Here is a 17,870-nt window from a genome sequence, read left to right as displayed (position 1 = left end):
TTTTTGTGTGGGGGTGGTTCATAGATCCCAGGTTGCCTTCCAACTTGTTATGCTGGTGAAGGTGACCTTGAACGTCTGATCCTCCTGCCACTGCACCGCGCCTCAGAGATGTGGAGCAAGCCCTCTACATATCTGCTAACGGCAGAGTTTTTAAGCAGGCCAGAGAGCCAGACCCCTTGGTTCCTGCTTGCCCTGGCCAGAGCTGAGTTATATTTTATGGCTTAGTTTTCCCTAAGTGGGATGGGAAAGTTCTGATGAGTTTTGCTCACACGGGGTGTGCTTGGAATGGTATGTGAACATGAGAGCGCCCCCAAATGCCAGCCATGATCAGATAGACCTGGAGCACAGGGAGTTCTTACTGGCTGGAGCTTTGCTCTTGCCCCAAGAAGAGCTTGTGGAGCTAGGTGTGTAAGCTAGGTGTGCATACTGTCCAGCCAGCTAAGTTAAACTGGGGCTGTCCAGGGTTAGTTACCTACCTGGAAATCAGGAAATGTCTGCCTGTGCGTGCATGCGTCCGTACTCCATGTGTGGAGTGTCCCTCCATTACAATGGCTCAGCCTGCTGCCCTGCTGGCTTCTGCACAGAGTGATAGGAGGACCCTGCTTTGCCCAGAATCTGAGGGAAGAGGCCCTCTTGTTCCTAAGGGACTTCCTGCCAGCCCTTTGGTGGCCCTACTTGTGGAGAGGGGCCTGTTCTGGCTGCTACTGTTTTAAGGCCATCCTTTCTCTTAAAATATTCATTTGTTTTAAAATATATGAATGTCTGTTTGATATGAGCAAGTGAATGTGGGTGCTGGGGAGGCCAGGAGATCCCTGGCTCTGGAGTTGGGGGACAGTTGTGAACTGCAGGTGTTGCAGATTGAACTTGAGTTCCCAGCAGGAGCTGTCTATGCTCTTAACTGCCGAGCCATCTCCTGATTATTAATTACTATTGCTATTATTTTGAGGCAGGGTCTCTGGAGATCAGGCCGCTCTTGAATTATCTCCCAAGTGCTGGTATTAAAGGCGTGTGCTCCCATACCAGGTCTCAGTTGGCCTGAACCAGACAGTTCCCTATAACCCAAGCCAACCTTGAATTTGCTGTGTAGTGAAGGGGTGGCCTTGAACTCTGGATCTTCCTGACTTCTGTTCCCAAGGGCTGGGATTACAACACTGCTGCATCCACATCCGTATCAGGACAGTCCTCTGAGTCACCTGAGTGTCATTCAGATTTTACAGCCTGAGCTTTAACCCAGGGCACTGAGGTTCATAGTTGAAGTCTATTGTGGCCAAGCTGTGACATTTGTGATGTGTTGGGGACAAGGCTTATCCCCGTCTTTCAACCCCAGTTATCTCAGAGGTCCCCAGTGTGGTGATCCAGGCAATGAACATTAATTGTCCCTTTAGGCCACTTTTCTTGTGGTTCTTCATGTTCAGTATTTCAGTCCCCAAAAGATAAGTAATTAATTAACTTGAAGAGGGAGGAAAGGAGGCACACGTGTCCCCCTATCCCCCTCGCATCACCTCCACTGCCGCTGAGTGTGTCCTGTGTGGGTTCTTTCTTTTATGAGCTGCAGAAATCTGTCAGGGCTGTTTGGGGAGGGAACTGCCCGGAAGGTGGTCAGTTGTCTCATGGCAGGAAGGCTGTTGGTTGGGTGTGGATGGCTCACCAGCCTCCTCAGGAACAATAGGGTATAGGCCATGTGTCATGTGGCTGCCCTTTGGCTGTCTAGACACTTGGTCCCACCCTGGCTGTCTCCACAAGTAAGAGAAAATTCCTCCGGAGATGAGGTGGGCCATCTGGAGAAGCTCAGGTCTTTTATTCAGGGCTTGGTGCTGTGTGAAGTCCAGCTGGCACTGGGAACTCAGAAACTCTGATAGTAATTGGTAGGGAGGTGACTGATAGAGAACCCAGGGCCTTGTGATTTCCAGCCTCCCAGCCCTGTCTTCAGCCCCCAGCTGCGATTTTGGTTTATTGCATTGATTTTGGTGTATGTGTGTGGATGTCTTTGTGTCTCAGTGTACGCACCAGAAAGCCAGAGGAGACCTTGTGAGAGCTGCTTCTTCAACTCTGTAGGCCCCAGAGATAGAATTCAGTCCTCAGGCTTGGCAGCAAACATCTCCTGAGCCATTTCCACAGCCCAAGAACTTAGGAGAGCACAGGCTTTTCCTCAAACCTGCCCTCCCCAAGCCCCAAGTGTTAATGTTTTGTTTTCTATTTTTGAGCTGAGATGTTTTTATGTTGCCCAGGCTGGTCTTGAACTTATGGACTTAAAGAGAGTAGCAGTGACAGCAGGCCATGTGTCAACATACTTAGCTTAGAATTTTTGTTTGTTTGTTTGTTTCTCAAGATAGGGTTTCTCTGTGTAGCCCTGGGTGTCCTGGAACTCACTCTGTAGACCAGGCTGGCCTCGAACTCAGAAATCTGTCTTTCTCTGCCTCCCGAGTGCTGGGATTAAAGGTGTGCGCCACCACTGCCCGGCTAGAATTCTTTGTTATATTTTTGTTCGGAGATAGGCTCCTTCGTGTAGCCCTTCTGGGCATGGAACTCAGTATGTAGAGCAGGCTGATCAGAGAGACCCTGTGACTAGGCCTCTGGAGGGGTGGGATTAAAAGCAAACACTACCAACCCTGGTGTGTTTACTTATTGTGTGTGTGTGTGTGGGGGGGTCAGAGGACAACTTTTGGTAGTTGCTTTTTTCTCCTTCCACCTGTGGGTCTCAGGACTGGGGAACTCAGTTTGGGTGGCGGGTGAAGACTCCCACGGCACCATCTTACCCAACCCAGCTCAGAATTCTCAAATCCTATTCCGACACCTCATCCGCAGGGCTTTTGGGTTCTCAGAATTTCAATCAGCAGCCCTCTTCCTATGTAATCACTTATTATTAATAGGGTAGTTCCCAGCTCCGTTGCCTCCTTTATATCATCCTTGGCATTTTCCAGAGCACTCGCTTCTCAGGAGACAAAGCCTGAAGGCTTTCAAGATGGCAGGGTGACATTTGTGTCTGAGGGTGACAGTCAGCTGTAAGCCATGCGGACATAAATCACAAGCACCATCTACCAGGAGTGCTGGCACAGTGAGCGGCTCCCGAGGTCTCACCAGGCGCTGGATAATGTTTCCCATTCACCTCAATGACTCTTAGCACACATCTGTGATGAGTGTTTTCCCATTTCACAGTCTAGGAAACTGAGGCTCATGAGGATGGATGAAGTGACCAAGTAGGGCTTGGGGGCCAGGTTTTTGTCTTGCTTGGTAAGTGTCCGAATCACATCCCTACAGGGCCGGCAGGAATAGCCATAATGGCTGCCAGCATGGGGGAAAATAGGGGGCTTGGATGGCTGGGTGGGAGTCTACCTCGCTGCTCAGCACTAGGAATTGGGCTCACTGCTTGCTGGGATGAACCTGCCATTTTCTTGCCACTGTAGCTCATTTAGATGCAGAGATGTCTCTCTGTGTAGACCAGTTTCTCAAAGATGGTGCATGAACCTAGAAAGTCACATCAAGGGGACAGAAATGGCCCAGGGCTGTCATTTTGCATTCTCTGTGCAAGACTGGTCACAGCACACTGCTTCGCAGGAGTTTGGCCATAAGTGTGTGTGTGTGAGTCAGACAAGGCGTGCGTGAGCCGTGCCTTAGAGGCCAGAAACCTGGAGGCTGCAGCAGTGTGGTTCACTCCCTTGGGCGGAGGCTCCCTGTTCAGGCCCCTTGCATCTTGATCGTGCTGCATGTACATTTTGTAGGCAGAGTGGTGATGTGCAGCTGTGTGGTGTCTGCGTTGTGTCACCAGCGCAAGGGAACGGTCCCCTCGGAAACCAGGCGCAGATGGAGCGGAAGCCCAGCGTATTAAAATCCCAAACACTGTCATTCTTTGTGAGACTCGCCTGCGGATGGATGTGTTTACACAGAGCCAGGATGCTAGATAATCGCAGTTATAGCAATTTGCTAAGTAGGCCCAGACCTTGATTAGCACAGGACCCCTGTCTTTCTCTGTTGTATGTAAATTAAGACTTTCACAAAGGGATTGGATGTGAGCAAGGCTGTGAGGTAAGAGTCCTTGTGTCCTTTTCAAGGGAACTCTAAGAAAACAACCCTCAGTGCTTTTAAGCCACTGTAGTAGAAGCGGCCACGTTTAAACTGTCCCGCCTCCGGCATCTCTGAGATCCCAGGAAGTGCCAGCCCTGGAGTGTATAGTGGCAAGTCTGTGTGAGAGAACTCTCCTCCCTAGTCAGGTCTAAATTATCCCAAAATGCTGAAGCTCTGATCACAACTTTCAGACTAGAGATTGGCTGCCTCCTCTTGGCAAGTGTGACCCTGCTGTGTCCTTGTCTCCCCAGCATGGAGATTATAACCTGCTTTTTACAGGGGCGTTGCTGATCTGAATTCACATCCTCATTGTGTTTAGCAAGGAATTTACTGACTAAAATTGCCCAGCCTGATGCAGTTGATCTATGTGGTTGACTGGGGGAAACTCCGCCTGCCCCATTTCTGAAGCCCTGCTCATAGGAATATGCAGTTTATTTATTAATTTAAAAGATTGTTATCCCAAAGTGTTTCCACCCTAAAAAGAATGTTCTTTTTGGCCGGGCGGTGGTGGTGCACACCTTCAATCCCAGCACTTGGGAGGCAGAGGCAGGCGGATCTCTGAGTTTGAGGCCAGCCTGGTCTACAGAATGAGTTCCAGGACAGCCAGGAAGGACTACACAGAGAAACCCTGTCTCGAACAAACAAAACAAAACAAACAAACAAACAAGAATGTTCTGTTTGTTCCTCCAAAGGTCTTAAATGTACCAGGTTGTATCAGGTGGAGGGCCTGTCTCAACCTCTGGGCCTCTCTTACCAACCAGGTGTTCAAAGTAGTACTCAACATTTGAATCTCTCTCATCTCAAAAGTCTACTCTGGATTTCAGATCTTAAATCATTGGGATGTGTGCATAGTGGTAGACTCTGGGGATGACCTCCAGTCTTGTGATTACAAGTCCCTTGCAGAGCACAAAGGCCCTCAGACAATGTTGTCAGTTTTGAGGCCATCTTTACAGGCAGCCCCTCTGGGCTGGTACTCAGCCTCGGCATCCTGCTTCCGATGCTGGATGCTGCTGGGGTTACAGATATAAGCACCCGTGCTTGGCAGATGGCTTCTGGTCGGATGAACCGTGAGCCAGGATGTGATATTGGGTGTGGAATTTTTCCATTTAGAATCAGTACTCAAAGATGTTCAGATGTTGGAGCAGTTCGGATCAAGTGCTTGGACCAGGGTTCTCTGTCCTCATTCTGCTGCCAGGGCAGTAGATTTCTTCTCTTTAATTTTTTTTTTAATTTTTTTTTTTTTTAATTTTAGTTTATGTGTGTTTGTAGTGTTTGGGATTTGGGGGTGAGTCTCGTTGCTCAGGTTGGACCCTCAAAATTTGTGGGATCCATAGCCTAAATATTTGAATGCCAGGTACGCTTTGGACTTGGGGTCCTACTGTCTTAGTCTCCTGAGTACCTATGACTACAGGCTTGTGCTTCGAGGCTGTGCAAGAGAGCCTAAAGTACTTGGGGGTGGTAGGGTGGTGGTGGTGGTGGTGGTGGTGGTGGTGGTAGGGTGGTGGTGGTAGGGTGGTGGGGTGGGGGTGGGGGTGGTACTGAGTTCTTCTGCGTGTTAGGCAAATAGTATACTGAGCTACATTCCCAGCCCAGCTTGTGGGCTCATGTGATCATCTGAAGAGCTGAAACTCTAGGTCAAACCCATTGTACCAGGCCTCTGCTGTCTGTGAAAGTCTTAGTTCATCTCTTTGCTGAAAGACATAGAGTTATACTTATGATGTTGCCTGGAGCATTCCAGAGAGGCAGGGGAAGAGAGGGAGGAAGGGAGAGAGACGACTGACACAGGGAGAGAAACAGAGACATAGAGACAGAGAGAGATAAAGAGAGACAGACACACACTCTGGCCTTGTATGCCTGCCTGTTTCTTTTCTGGGTGTGGGCCTGAAAGTAGAACTGTGGGGTGTGGGGTGGGAACTGAGTTAGCCCATGGTCTTGTGTGTGCTGGCAAACAGCCTTCTACCACACCCTCCCAGGTTATTATTGATGGGCACATTCCTGCAACCCTCATCGCTGGCCCTGACCCGGCCTGCTGGGCTCATTGCTCTCTTCTCTCTCTGCCTGATTCACAGTCGACCTTTCAAATTACCTTGAGAGCCATTTCTGGCTGTAGGGCTTTTAGGTATATCAACCTCTCTCTCTCAGGTTTTGTCTTTTTTTTTTTTTTTTTAAGAGTTAACATTTGTTGGTTTATTTTGTGTGTGCAGACATGGGAAAGTCAGGCAGCCAGCTTGTGGGAGCTGTTAGTTCTGCCTTCCACCATGTAGGTCACAGATTGAACTCAGGTTGATGAAGCTTGGTGGCATGCACCTTACCTGCTGAGTCATCCTGGTGCCCCCCCCCTCCCCATCCCTTTCCCCTCCTGCAACCCCCCCCCTTCCCTCCAGGTTTAAGGCCTCAGTTGAGACTGATTCCTGCCTTTTGTTGCTCTCTTTCCATGCACAGTAGGCAGAAAGAGCCAGGCTTTGTCTGGTGGCCACAACTTCCACCCTAGACCGAGGCCGAGCAGCCTTTCCGCTGGGGAGAGCGGCTTCTTTCCAGCAAATCTAGTGTCTGGCAGGAATTACTAGGCTCCAATAATTTGTCCCTGAAATGGCTGGCCTCTCTGATCCTCCAGAGTCTCAGTGCTCTGTGACACGGCCCCCTCTCTTTCCTAGTGATCACCAATGCTCTGCCAACTCTCTCTTTCCTTTAAGATGGGTTTTAGATCTGGGATTGAAGGCCTCTTTCCCTGTGTTGCTAATCCCCCCTCCCCAGTTCAAATCACAGTGTTCCTGAGCACTGGTCCCTCCTCTCTGGCTGCCTGCTCCTGTTATCTGCTCCAGTCACCGGCTCTGTGAGTCTCTCATGCTGTTCTCTGAGGACCGTCTTCTCCTTCCCTCTTTTGTCTCTCTCTATACCCAGGTGTGTCCCGTGTGTCCCGTCTGTCCCTGTGTTGTGTGTGTGTCCTATGCATGCTTCTCCAGCGTTTCATTTTACACCTACACCTGTCTTGTGAGCAGGAGGAGAGGTGGCCTGGTCACAGAGTAGATGTTAAACTCTGGGTCCTGAGTTCAATCCCCAGCATGGTAGAAACAATCCCAACCAAAACCTCCCTAACACAGAAACAAATCCAAACAAATGAGCAGGCTACAAAGTCAACGCTGCCCTCAAAGGAGCCTAAAAAGAATTAGCTTCAATCCGAATTTATGTGCATACTACAGAATGGAGAATGTCCAAGCCAGATGAGGGGACCCCAAGGCAGGTGGGAGGCCTCCGCCCACACTGTGACTTGGATACTGTTATGGCGTCCCTCAGGCACATGGGATGGGTGGGGACTTTCTCAAGTGTCCTGTCTGCCTGCCAGGCCCTCCGGAATGGCAGCTACTAGTTATGTGTGACGTTGAGAGTCGCATAAGGACAGCCACCTTTCTTTTCTTAGTAGCTCCGGCCCCATGTCTAGTGCGTGTGGGTTAAAGATGGCAGTCTTCAGTGGTGACCAGGAGGTTCAGACAGTGTGGGACACCAGCCGTCGCTGTTGAAAGCTGTACTGCCATGCTGTGACCCGGAGAGAGCACTGCTGGGGCGCAGGTGGAGACACTTGGTCAGGTGCTGCAGGGAGTGGAGGGAGCGTCTGGTTTTTTGGTCAGACGTCTTTGGGACTCCCGTTATTTGAAAAGTCTTGCAGAGCATCTTTTCTTCTTGTCTTTCCAAGTGGGCAGGTCTCGGTGCTTTGCTAAAATTTTAAAAGTAGTACCCAGCTACTGATGAAATGGGCCAGGCAGACCCTCAGGCTCCTTTCCCTGACGTGGCTCTGCTCTCTCAGCAGCTATGGGCTCCAGTATTCTTCTGCTTGTTAATGACCCACCAGGAGTCCCTCGCCCTCTCTGCAGTCTGGGGACTGTCTTTCAAACCAGATTGACACAGGACCATCCCAGCATTATGAAGGCTGAAGCAGGAGGATTATGAGTTCAGAGCAAACCTGGGCTATATAATTGTGCAAACCCTGCCTTTATTAAAAATTTCCCCCCAAGCCATTCTAGCACTTAGGAGGAAGAGGCAGGTGGATTTCTATGAGTTTGAGGCTTAGACTGCTCTAACATCATATGCTGTTACAGATAACATACTATAACAAATTCCAGGCCAGCCAGAACTGCATTGGCTGAGTTGTGAGACTCTGTCTTAGAAAACAAACAAACAAATAAAAAAACCCAAAATAACTTTTCTCAAGATATATTTTTATTATTTTAAATTATGTGTGCATGTGTGGGTTGCCTGGGTATGGGTATGTGCACATGAGTGGGGGTGCTGTAGAGGCCAGAGGAGTCAAATCCCCTGGAGCTGGAGTTACAGGTGGGTGTGTGAGCTGCAGTATTGGTGCTGGGAACTGAACTTGGGTCTTCTGGGAGGGAGAGCAGCCAGTGCTCTAACCACTGAGCTACCTCTTTAGCCCTGTCTCGGTTTCTTTACCCACCCCCACTTGTCACTGTGCCCAGTCAGTCAGTCATGCATCGTGCAGGCCCTGTCAGCCACTCTGTGTGCCCAGCACTGGGAAACTGTGCCGGGCAGCCAAGACTGAGCTCATGTTCTGGAGGAGACACACCGAGGCTGAGCAAGTGAGCCACAGACGGTGACTTACAATCCTCAGGAATGAGAGTCACGGAGAATGAAGAGCCCACAACAGGGATATGGGATGAGAAGCCTGCAGGCTGGGGTGTCAGGGAAGGGCCACTCCCGAGGTGGCATTTGAACCAAAGGCTTAATGTTAACTACTGCGGAGGAGATTGGGTACAGAACATTGTAGATGGCGGGAGAGGTGAGCTAAGTGCAAAGGAAGCATGACTGATTAACTGGGAAGATGGGGGTTATGCTGTGAGGGGATTGGCGGAGCAGAGCGAGTTTACCTCATCACAGCATGGGGCTGTGAGGGGATTGGCGGAGCAGAGCGAGTTTACCGCAAGGGGCTGTGAGGGGATTGGCGGAGCAGAGCGAGTTTACCTCATCACAGCATGGGGCTGTGAGGGGATTGGCGGAGCAGAGCGAGTTTACCTCATCACAGCATGGGGCTGTGAGGGGATTGGCGGAGCAGAGCGAGTTTACCTCATCACAGCATGGGGCTGTGAGGGGATTGGACGAGTAGAGCGAATTAACGCATCATAGCATGGGGCTGTGAAGGGATTGGAGGAGCAGAGCGAGTTTACCTCATCACAGCATGGGGCTGTGAGGGGATTAGCCGAGTAGAGTGAGTTAACGCATCCTAGCATGGGGCTGTGAGGGGATTGGACGAGCAGAGCGAGTTTACCTCATCACTGCATGGGGCTGTGAGGGGATTGGACGAGCAGAGCGAGTTTACCTCATCACAGCATGGGCCTGTGAGGGGATCGGACAACAAGAGCTGAGCATACCTCATCATGGCATGGGGTAGGGATGACGACTCTGGTTCTGTAGCCCTTAGGTAGCCTAGAACTTTCTGTAGCCCAAGGTGGCCTTACTTTAATGAAGATCCCCCTGCCTCAGCCTCCTGAGTGCTGGGGTCCTAGGTGTGAGCCACCACTCTGGATTTAGGTCTAGCGCTCTGAAGGAATAATTAGAAGCCTGAAGCTCGGAGAGAAGCTGCCTGAGGTAGAACTTCCCTTTAGCCTGTTCTCTCTTCAAGAGCTTCCTGTGCCTTAAGAGGAGCACGCATTCAGAGGAGCACCGTTTGATTCAGAGGAGTACTGTCTGAGGAAGAGTGGGGAGGGTGGGCTAGGATGATGGCGCATAGAAAGGTTCAGTCTGGTCAGGAATCAAGTCCTGAGCATGCAGGGGCTTTGGTGACCTACCTGTACCAGGCGGAGAGCTTTTACCAGACCAGTATGCTGTTGCAAGCCATGGTAGGGACACAGCAAGTTTTGGGGAAACTGGTTTGAGGTTCCTGAGATTTCCCCTGACTCAACAAGGGAGGGTTGAGGGGGTCGTGGGGGGGGGTGGTGACAGCAATGACTCATGGTCCTCTCGGTTCACTGTGCCTGAACACATGTAGAAAGACTCTGATAACTGTCTGATAGCAGAAGCCACTGGGACAGAGAGACCAAGTAATTTGCCCAGAGGCACCCAGCCCTTGGATTCAGAGCTGTACTAGATGGCAAAGCCTGTACATCGAGAGCTATGGCTGTGTGTGTGTGTGTGTATGTGTGTGAGTGTGATCCAAGTGTGGCTTTCCTCACGAAGCAGTAACTGGTGACACGCAGAACCAAGATAGCCAGGCTCGGCCTGGGCAGAAAGGGTTTAGAGTGGCACCTAGCCTTGGTGCCTGCTGGGATGAGCTGCAATTACGGAAACTTGTCCCAACCTCATGAGATTGTTGTGTCCCCCTCCCTTCCTTCCCTGAATTGAACTGTGTGAGCCTTACCACCGAATTATATCCTGGCTCTGGGAGAATTCTGAAAGTAGCCTTTCATAAATAAGAGCTGTGATATTGGGGGTCCGGAGCGATGGCTCGGTGGATAAGAGCACTGGCTGCTCATACAGAGAGGACCTGGGTTTGATTCCCAGAGCCCACATGGTAGTTTACAGTCGTTGGTAGGTAACTCCAGTTCCAAGGGATCTAATATCTTCTCCTGGCCGTAGTGTGTGTGGTAGATGCCGCACCCCCCCTCACAACATAATATAAACAAGTTATTTTTTTAAAAACAGCCTTCGCCTAAAATGAGCTTACTTTGAAGAAGAAATAGAGAAGTTACTCCTTGCCCTGCCCTCTCCAGCCTATAGCCACAACCCCTGGTCTTTCTCCTGCCTATCTTCCTTTTTTTTTTAATCCTTTCTCCATCAGTCTCTGAGGCATTTTGGGTTTACTAGTCAGTTTGTCCTCTAGGCCTCAGTGACTGTTTCCATAAAATGGGCATGTTCAGAGCCTACCTTCTGGTAGAAGGACCTCTCAGATGGCACATGTTCGGTGGCTGTTGATGCCATCATGTATCTCTGATTGCAGTCCTGGGAGACTAGGGCCTTCCTTTTCCGGGTTGTCCAAATGCCCAGCAAGTGCCTTGCCACCGAATTCACTAGCCGCTGACGATGGTGTCTTGACTCATGGGTAGGCCTGCCAGGTAGCTCACTGAAGTTTCTAGATGCTAAGACTTCATAGCCTCGGCATGTTTTGGGTCCAGTGCATCTTTCCCATTTCTAAATGTCCTTGACCCTTTGTGGCAACCAAAATTGCCTCTGGACTTTTGTCAGATCTGTCTACCCTGGGAACTGCCTTACACCATCCTGGACACTGAAGCCCCTTGAAAATGGCACCTATGGTGGTGCACAGGCCCCGCCCTTAGTGATTCCTTGTGTTCCATGCCGAGGATACAAGCGTGGCCATTCCTGTCACAGGAGTGGAATGATCCATACAGCCACCATAGTCCCTGAAGCTCCTAAAAATATTATTTCAAAGGCTGGGGGCGTGGGTGACGTGTCACAGAAGCAGGAGGCCTGAGTTTGGATCCCCAGATCTCCTATTATGCCAGAGCTGTATTCAGGAGAGGGAGGTTGTGACTCCATTGTTCCTGTGGGGAGAGGGGAGTGGGGGCTGGGAAGAGGAAAACCCCGAAGCAGGGCAGCCAACAGGAGATCCAGACACACCCACCCCCCCACCCACCCCCACACACCCACACCCACAAGCAGTTAGCTAAATGTAGGAAACCCCTGAAGCTTTGGCATACAGGGCAGCCAACAGGAGATCCAGACACACACACACACACACGCACGCACGCACGCACGCACGCACATCCCACAAGCAGTTAGTTAAATGTGTGGATGGGATTAAGAAGAGGAATCTTTCCTGGTTTCTTAAGTGTTCTTTCAGGCTGCAAACTCGGGGTTCCTGTGATCCCCTGTTTTGCACTCTGGTCAGTTCCTGGCCTTCCTGTAGGATTTTCTGCATGCCCTAACCCACAGGATTCGATTGTTTGGCTTCATCTCCCTGCTTCTTCCTGTGTTTGCTTCCTCCCAGCCTTGCTGCAGGGCCGCTCTCACACTCAAGGAGCTCCAGGGACCCTAAACATCCCTCTCACCAGGGTAATCTGGGCGACATTCTGCGTCTAAGATCGCTTGCCCAGAAGAGCAGGGCAAGCTGCCTGGAGGGCTTGTCCTTTCCCCCTTGTTTTCTGGCATTTTTCTTGTCCTCATTAGGGTGACTTTTGGAGCCTGAACCCTCTTGTGCCTGTGGGGAGCATGGCTTGGTTCCCAACAGCCCTTCTTCCTTCATCTGACCCTTTGAATAGGCCCTCCGTTCTGCAACCCCTCCCCCACTGCAGCTTACAGCCACAGGCGGGGGTGGGTGGGTGGGGGGGACTCTGGGGCAGGAAGAATGTGCTTGGTATCAACCCCAGAACCTGTTCCAGAGCCAGCACTGTGGGGTGGGCACCAAAGGAAGGACCTAGCTAGGTACCCATGCTGGAGGCAGCCTTAGGACCAGGAGGCCTGGGTGGGGCGCAGTACTGACTCTTGACTCTGCCTCTCCTGCTGTTGGAAAGAGCTGGGCATTCTCCAGCCTGGGAAAGCTCCAGTGGCCTTCCTGAGGCTGAGGAAGGCCCAGGCTCAGCCACTACTAGGCTGGTGGTTGAGGGCTAAACACAGTTTGTCAGCCTCTTTTCCTGGCTGATAGCAGTTTCTGTCCTGCTTGGTCTTTTTGGTAGCTTGCATTTTACATATCAATTCGGTGCCTGGAAAGGGTAGAGGGCGCGCTGGGACAAATCCGCTGGTTTTCTTCATGGCCGAAAGAGCATCACAACTAAAGGGAGTCGAAAATACCTAATAAAAAAGAAATTAAGAACATGTTCAAAATGCAAATCATCTCCCTTCTCCCACAGACACCGTGTCCTCAGAACCACAGCGATTGTGTATATTTATTCGAGTTTGCCATAATAAATGGCTCTTGGGCGCCGTGCACGGATGACGTCCTGCACGGCCACACCGCAGCCGAGGGTGATGAATTAGATCCAAGGCCTGTGGACACGAGGCCGGGCTCTTCCTGGCCTATTGCAAAGGTGTCCTTGTGCTGCTGGGCTATCTAATGAGTCTAAGACCAGAGCTGGCCTGGTAAGTGGTGACTCTCAGCCTGTGCTTTCTGCTTCCTCCTCCCCCTGGGAGAGGCCGCCGAGCAGCCGGAAGCAGGAATGTCTGCCGCCGGGAGCTTGCTTCTGTCCTCTTTTGGATCAGAGGAGCCAGGCTCTCTAAGTGGCCAAGCTGCCTCTATGGCAGGTAAGTGCCCACCCCCTGTGCCATCTGATCCTCCCTTGCTGGTGTGGAAACCTCCAGGTGAAGGGGCATTTTCTCCCAAGCCGAGTGTGACCTCTCCTCCTTCCACGCACTTCCTGGTTCTGGGTGAGAAGCTGCTAGGCCTGCTTCCTGCGGAGGCTGGCTGCCTCTGGCTCCAGCCCTGGCAGGCCTATACAGGCTGGGTCGGTACAGCCTGATCCTGGAGTCTCTGAGGGCCTTAGCCATGTTCTTTGTGAGAACTGGGGTCATTCAGGGAGTTCTTGCGGAGCACTGGGTCCACCTTCCCTCGACAGTGTTTGCTAGTGGGACAGTTTTACCCCTGCCCCCATCTTTGCATCTGCTTTCTGCTTTTTGCCAGGAGGAAGTTCTGGGCCTTTGTGTCTTTATGATGTAATTACCCAGTGGGGAGTGCCAGAGATTCCTAGGGAGGGAGGCCCTTTTGGGTACCTGCTCTGTCTTCCAGAATAGCTTTGGAAATGATTAACCAGGGGCTCAGCTTTGCCACTTCTGGGAGAGCTGGCCGCGGGTGGTCCCCTTTTGAAGTAGGCAGCCTTGAGGCTGGTAGTTCCTGGGAGTTCTGCCTATGTGGGCACTCAGTGTGCCCCAGCTGCTCCAGACCCAGAGACCTCTGGTATCCAGGATCTCTCCAGTGTGTGCCGAGTGATTGAAGTCACGTACGGGATCCATTTTGCTTTCCACTTGATGGAGGCCGACATTTTTCATTACTCTGAACCTGTGGGATTGATTTAGGACGCTCTCTGGAAGAAGGCTAGCTCCTTTTAGACTGGGTAGTGAAGGGAGAGGAGGAGGGAGAAGAGGAGGAGGAAGAAGAGGAAGAAGGGGGGCCTTGTTTCTTAAAAAAGACATGGGACTGGAGAGCTGACCTATCAGAGTGGGTACTGGGAATTGAACCTGGGTCCTCTGCAAGAGCAATAGGTGCTTAACCACTGAGCAATCTTTCTGGCTCCTTCTTTTTAGATAAAAGAAACAAAAACAGACAACCTTTTTTTCAGAAAGTTGTTGATTGGCATGGGGCCAGCCATGTGTTGCCAACCTCTGTCCCACTGGTCTTCGCCCCTGGGCGCCAGTGGGTTGCTACCTGAATCATGGAAATTCGACACCCACAAAAACACACAAGGCACCCAGTTTTTAAGCCGCAGCCCCTTTCCCCTGGGAAACCCAGCCCCCTGAGAAGTGTATTACTGCTTAGACCCTGGGGGTTGGGGGTGCTCTGACTCATGCTCGGGGGGGTGTGGATATGAAGGAGCGGGGGTGGTGGTGCCTGGCTCAACTGCTGTGTTAGGCCTAGTTGGAGATGGGAAGGATGGTTGTAGGGTAGGGTTTAGGGGTCTCTAGTCTCACTGTATAAGTAAGGATCTGACACAGCTTGAGAAGGAGGTGGGGGTGGGGGTGGGAGCTGGCCGGAGGGGAGAGGGCTGGCCCTCCTACAGACTGCCTTTGAGGGGATGGCATCCTCTAGGAGGCTCAGTTGGGGTGGTCCATGCCCTCATCCCTCCACCTGCAGTTGGAAAGCTAAAGCAAATGGGTGAATGCTAGAAGCACGGACTTCAATCTGGTGCAAAGGCCATGTCCTGTAGTACTCAGGAATATCTGCTTTCGAACCACTGTACTTTCCGGGTTCAAATCCCGGCCCTAACACTTGGTTCTAGCTGCACCACTTTGGGCAAGTAGGAAATATATTTGAAGTAGTTTGATCAGGTTCTTGCTTGTAGCCAGGTTATCTGAAGTGAGCTGTGCCTTAAGTCAAAGGACGCGAAGGAACTGCTGAGCCTGATTATTTCTGGTGGTTCCTAAGACACAGGCTCTGGAAGGATTACATCACATGCTTAGCTCCTAATACCCAGGAGGCCTCTTACTAACTTCAGGGAAATGTCACAAAGAGGGGACGCTCCTGCTGCCTGCTCCACTGCAGGCTGTGTTCCTGAGTCACTGTGCCATCTCCTCCACAAAGCAGGCCCTGCTCCCTCCCTCACCCAAGTTAACACACTCAGAGCCAGACTCTTTGAGGGGGTGGATCGGAGGCAGGAAGTTGGTGAAGGGCCAGCAAATGGCGTCCTGGTAGTCCAGAGGAGGTGGAAGAGGGGGGAAAAAAACCAAAAAAGATCCTTCTCAGATGCAAGGGAACCATTTCTCTGTGAGACAGCCGGTGGTGGCTGTTTGTCATGACTCCAGGTTTAGACAGGAGATGTGCTTAGCAGTGTACCCTCATCAGAATCAGATCATCAGAGAAGTAAAGATCTGACTCAGCTTTCTGGAAGAGGGCCTTGCGGTGACTTCATTACCATGACGACAGCTGGGTTTCTTCCCATCAGTGTCTAGTCACCGGATGTTGGGTTCCTGATGGAGCAGGGAGGTGTTTAAACCATAGGGCCATAGGGCTCCCAGTGGAACAGGGAGGTGTTTAAGCAGTAGGGCTGACCTGCCATTTAGTATTCTGAGGAATGATAAATTCAGCCGCATCTCCTAAGTTAGTCACAGGCTATTAATTCTGACCCCGAGGAGGGCAGGCAACAGTGAAATGTCTAGAACTAGCCCACAGTAAGACAGTCTGTGGACCTGCCACACTCCGATCAGTCACTGTCTGTGTTTTTTCCCCGGAACTCCTGCTCACACTCGTGCCCTAGTGAACAGCCCCAAGCGTTGATTGTCTCCTACCCCGTGGTTCCCCGAGATGGAACTCAGGTTTCCATGCCTGTCAGCAAGTGTCTCTATCTGGCCCTTCCGCTTTAGGGCATCTCACCAAAGGTGGAGTTGGCTATCTCTCCCCCAGACCCCCTACCCCCCCAAGTCTGGAAACCGTGTCTGTCTGTGTACAGAGTGGGTGGCGTGTACTTCCTGGATCCTGAAGGTGTTTATGTGGAACCAGGCAAGGACTCCTGGCTCCTCTTTCCCTCTTTCCCAACTGGCAGATGAAGCCCTGAGAGGCAAAGAGCCTTGCTCGGGGTCCCTTCCCACAGCTCAACCTAGGGGATTTCATATGTGCGTGGGTCTTAGGTGCCCGTCCCCACCTTGTCACGCATATATGCGTCTTGTAGCATCTCTAAGCCATAGATACCAACTAATCTTAAGAGCTGCTGATTCTGTGGGTTCCAAGTGAGGGCCAATAATTTACCTCTGTGTATGTGTGCGCGCACGGGCGTGAGAGAGAGAGGGAGAGACGGGGGGTGGGGGGGTGGGAGGAGCACAAATGCATGTGAGCAGGAGCGAGTGCATATTTTAAGGTACTGCTGGTCATAAGAACCATAGCCCCTGCTCCCTTCTGAGCAGGAAGGATCCAGACTGTCAAGGTCTAAGCTTGGCCCTGGTCCATCGTGCCCTATCCCCTTCCTGATGTGCTGGTTCTTAGTGTCACAGTCTTTAGGGGTCTTCATGGAAGTGAGTTTGAGAACTCAAAGCCAGCTTTTTTTTTTTTTTTTTTTGGATTTTTGAGACAGGGTTTTTCTGTATAGCTCTGGCTGTCCTGGAACTTGCTCTGTAGACCAGACTGGCCTTAAACTCACAAATCCGCCTGCCTCTGCCTCCCAAGTGCTGGGACTAAAGGCGTGTGCCACCACCACCCAGCCAGCTAAGACATCTTGAGACAGCCTAGAAACCGACCCTTGTCTCCCATTGGGTTATCTTCTCTAAACCTAACCAGTAGCCGGGATTTTGTAAGTACAGCAGATGTTTTGCCTGGTCAGTTCCTGGTTTGGACTGGCCAAAGTATTGTTTCTTTTGAGATATGTTCATGTGAACCCCCAAGTCATTTGCTGTAAGTACTCAGGCTGTGACACTAGCCAAGGTGCTAGGGTGTATTAGCTGCAAGGAGAACAAACCCCAAGCTCCTTCCTGAGGCCTTGCGGCCCACAGCAGCCCAGCCCCCACTTTATCCGCCCGTGATGTCCCTGGGGTCCCGCCCTCCTTTACTCGTTATTACCCTTTGCCTGCACCTGTTGCCTTTCATGTGCAATTGAGCCTTCTAAATCCCTTTCATTCCCCTTACTCTGACAGAGTCGTCTAGTAGCTTTGTCCGTAGTACACCAGGGTATATGTTGATACATAATCCCTTCCCCAGGCCTTCCTCCTGAGACGGCCACCTGTTTCCACCCCCCCCCAACCCGGCTGGACTTTGGGGTTCTCCCTGGAGTATTCTAGGTGTTTATAAGCAGGATCCATCCTTTCGGGGATGGGGCATGTCGCCTCCTGGAGGCGCTAGATGTGTTGTTTTGTAACTGGACCCAGGCTGGAGATTGTCATACAGGAGTCCATGGAGAGATGCTGTCGCTCTTGGTGCTAGGGATGGGACCTGGAGCCTTGTGCTCTTGGTGCTAGGGATGGGACCTGGAGCCTTGTGCCTGCTGGGCAAGTGCGTTGCCACTAAATGGAGCCCTCTGTATTACCTCATCACTCTTTCAGTACGGGAGGGGTGAAGATTGTGTGGCCCTCTGTTTACTAGCCTGGCCTGGAACTCACAGCAGTCCTGCATCAGCCTCGAAGTTCTGTGATTACAAGGCCTGTGAATACAGTTGTCTTTCTTACCCATGATATGTGTGTGTGTGTGTGTGTGTGTGTGTGTGTGTGTGTGT

General features: G+C 51.4%; 1 protein-coding gene across 20 annotated transcripts in view; it reads left to right on the top strand.

The window, feature by feature from the left end:
• Zmynd8 (zinc finger MYND-type containing 8) overlaps positions 1 to 17,870 on the top strand; it is a 99,108-nt gene that overhangs the window by 14,230 nt on the left and 67,008 nt on the right. For 2 of the 20 annotated variants that reach the window (XM_031372787.1, XM_031372775.1), the window contains exon 1: positions 13,134 to 13,266. The exons of the other annotated variants lie outside the window; for them this stretch is intronic. In XM_031372787.1, coding sequence (XP_031228647.1) covers positions 13,182 to 13,266 — 85 coding nt within the window. In that variant the 5' untranslated portion in view covers positions 13,134 to 13,181. Of the gene's footprint in view, positions 1 to 13,133; positions 13,267 to 17,870 lie in introns of those variants that run through there. 20 annotated transcript variants of the gene reach the window in all.

Source organism: Mastomys coucha, unplaced genomic scaffold, assembly GCF_008632895.1.
Source record: "Mastomys coucha isolate ucsf_1 unplaced genomic scaffold, UCSF_Mcou_1 pScaffold15, whole genome shotgun sequence".
Lineage (NCBI taxonomy): Eukaryota > Metazoa > Chordata > Mammalia > Rodentia > Muridae > Mastomys > Mastomys coucha.
This window is presented reverse-complemented; position numbering and strand designations above follow the sequence as displayed.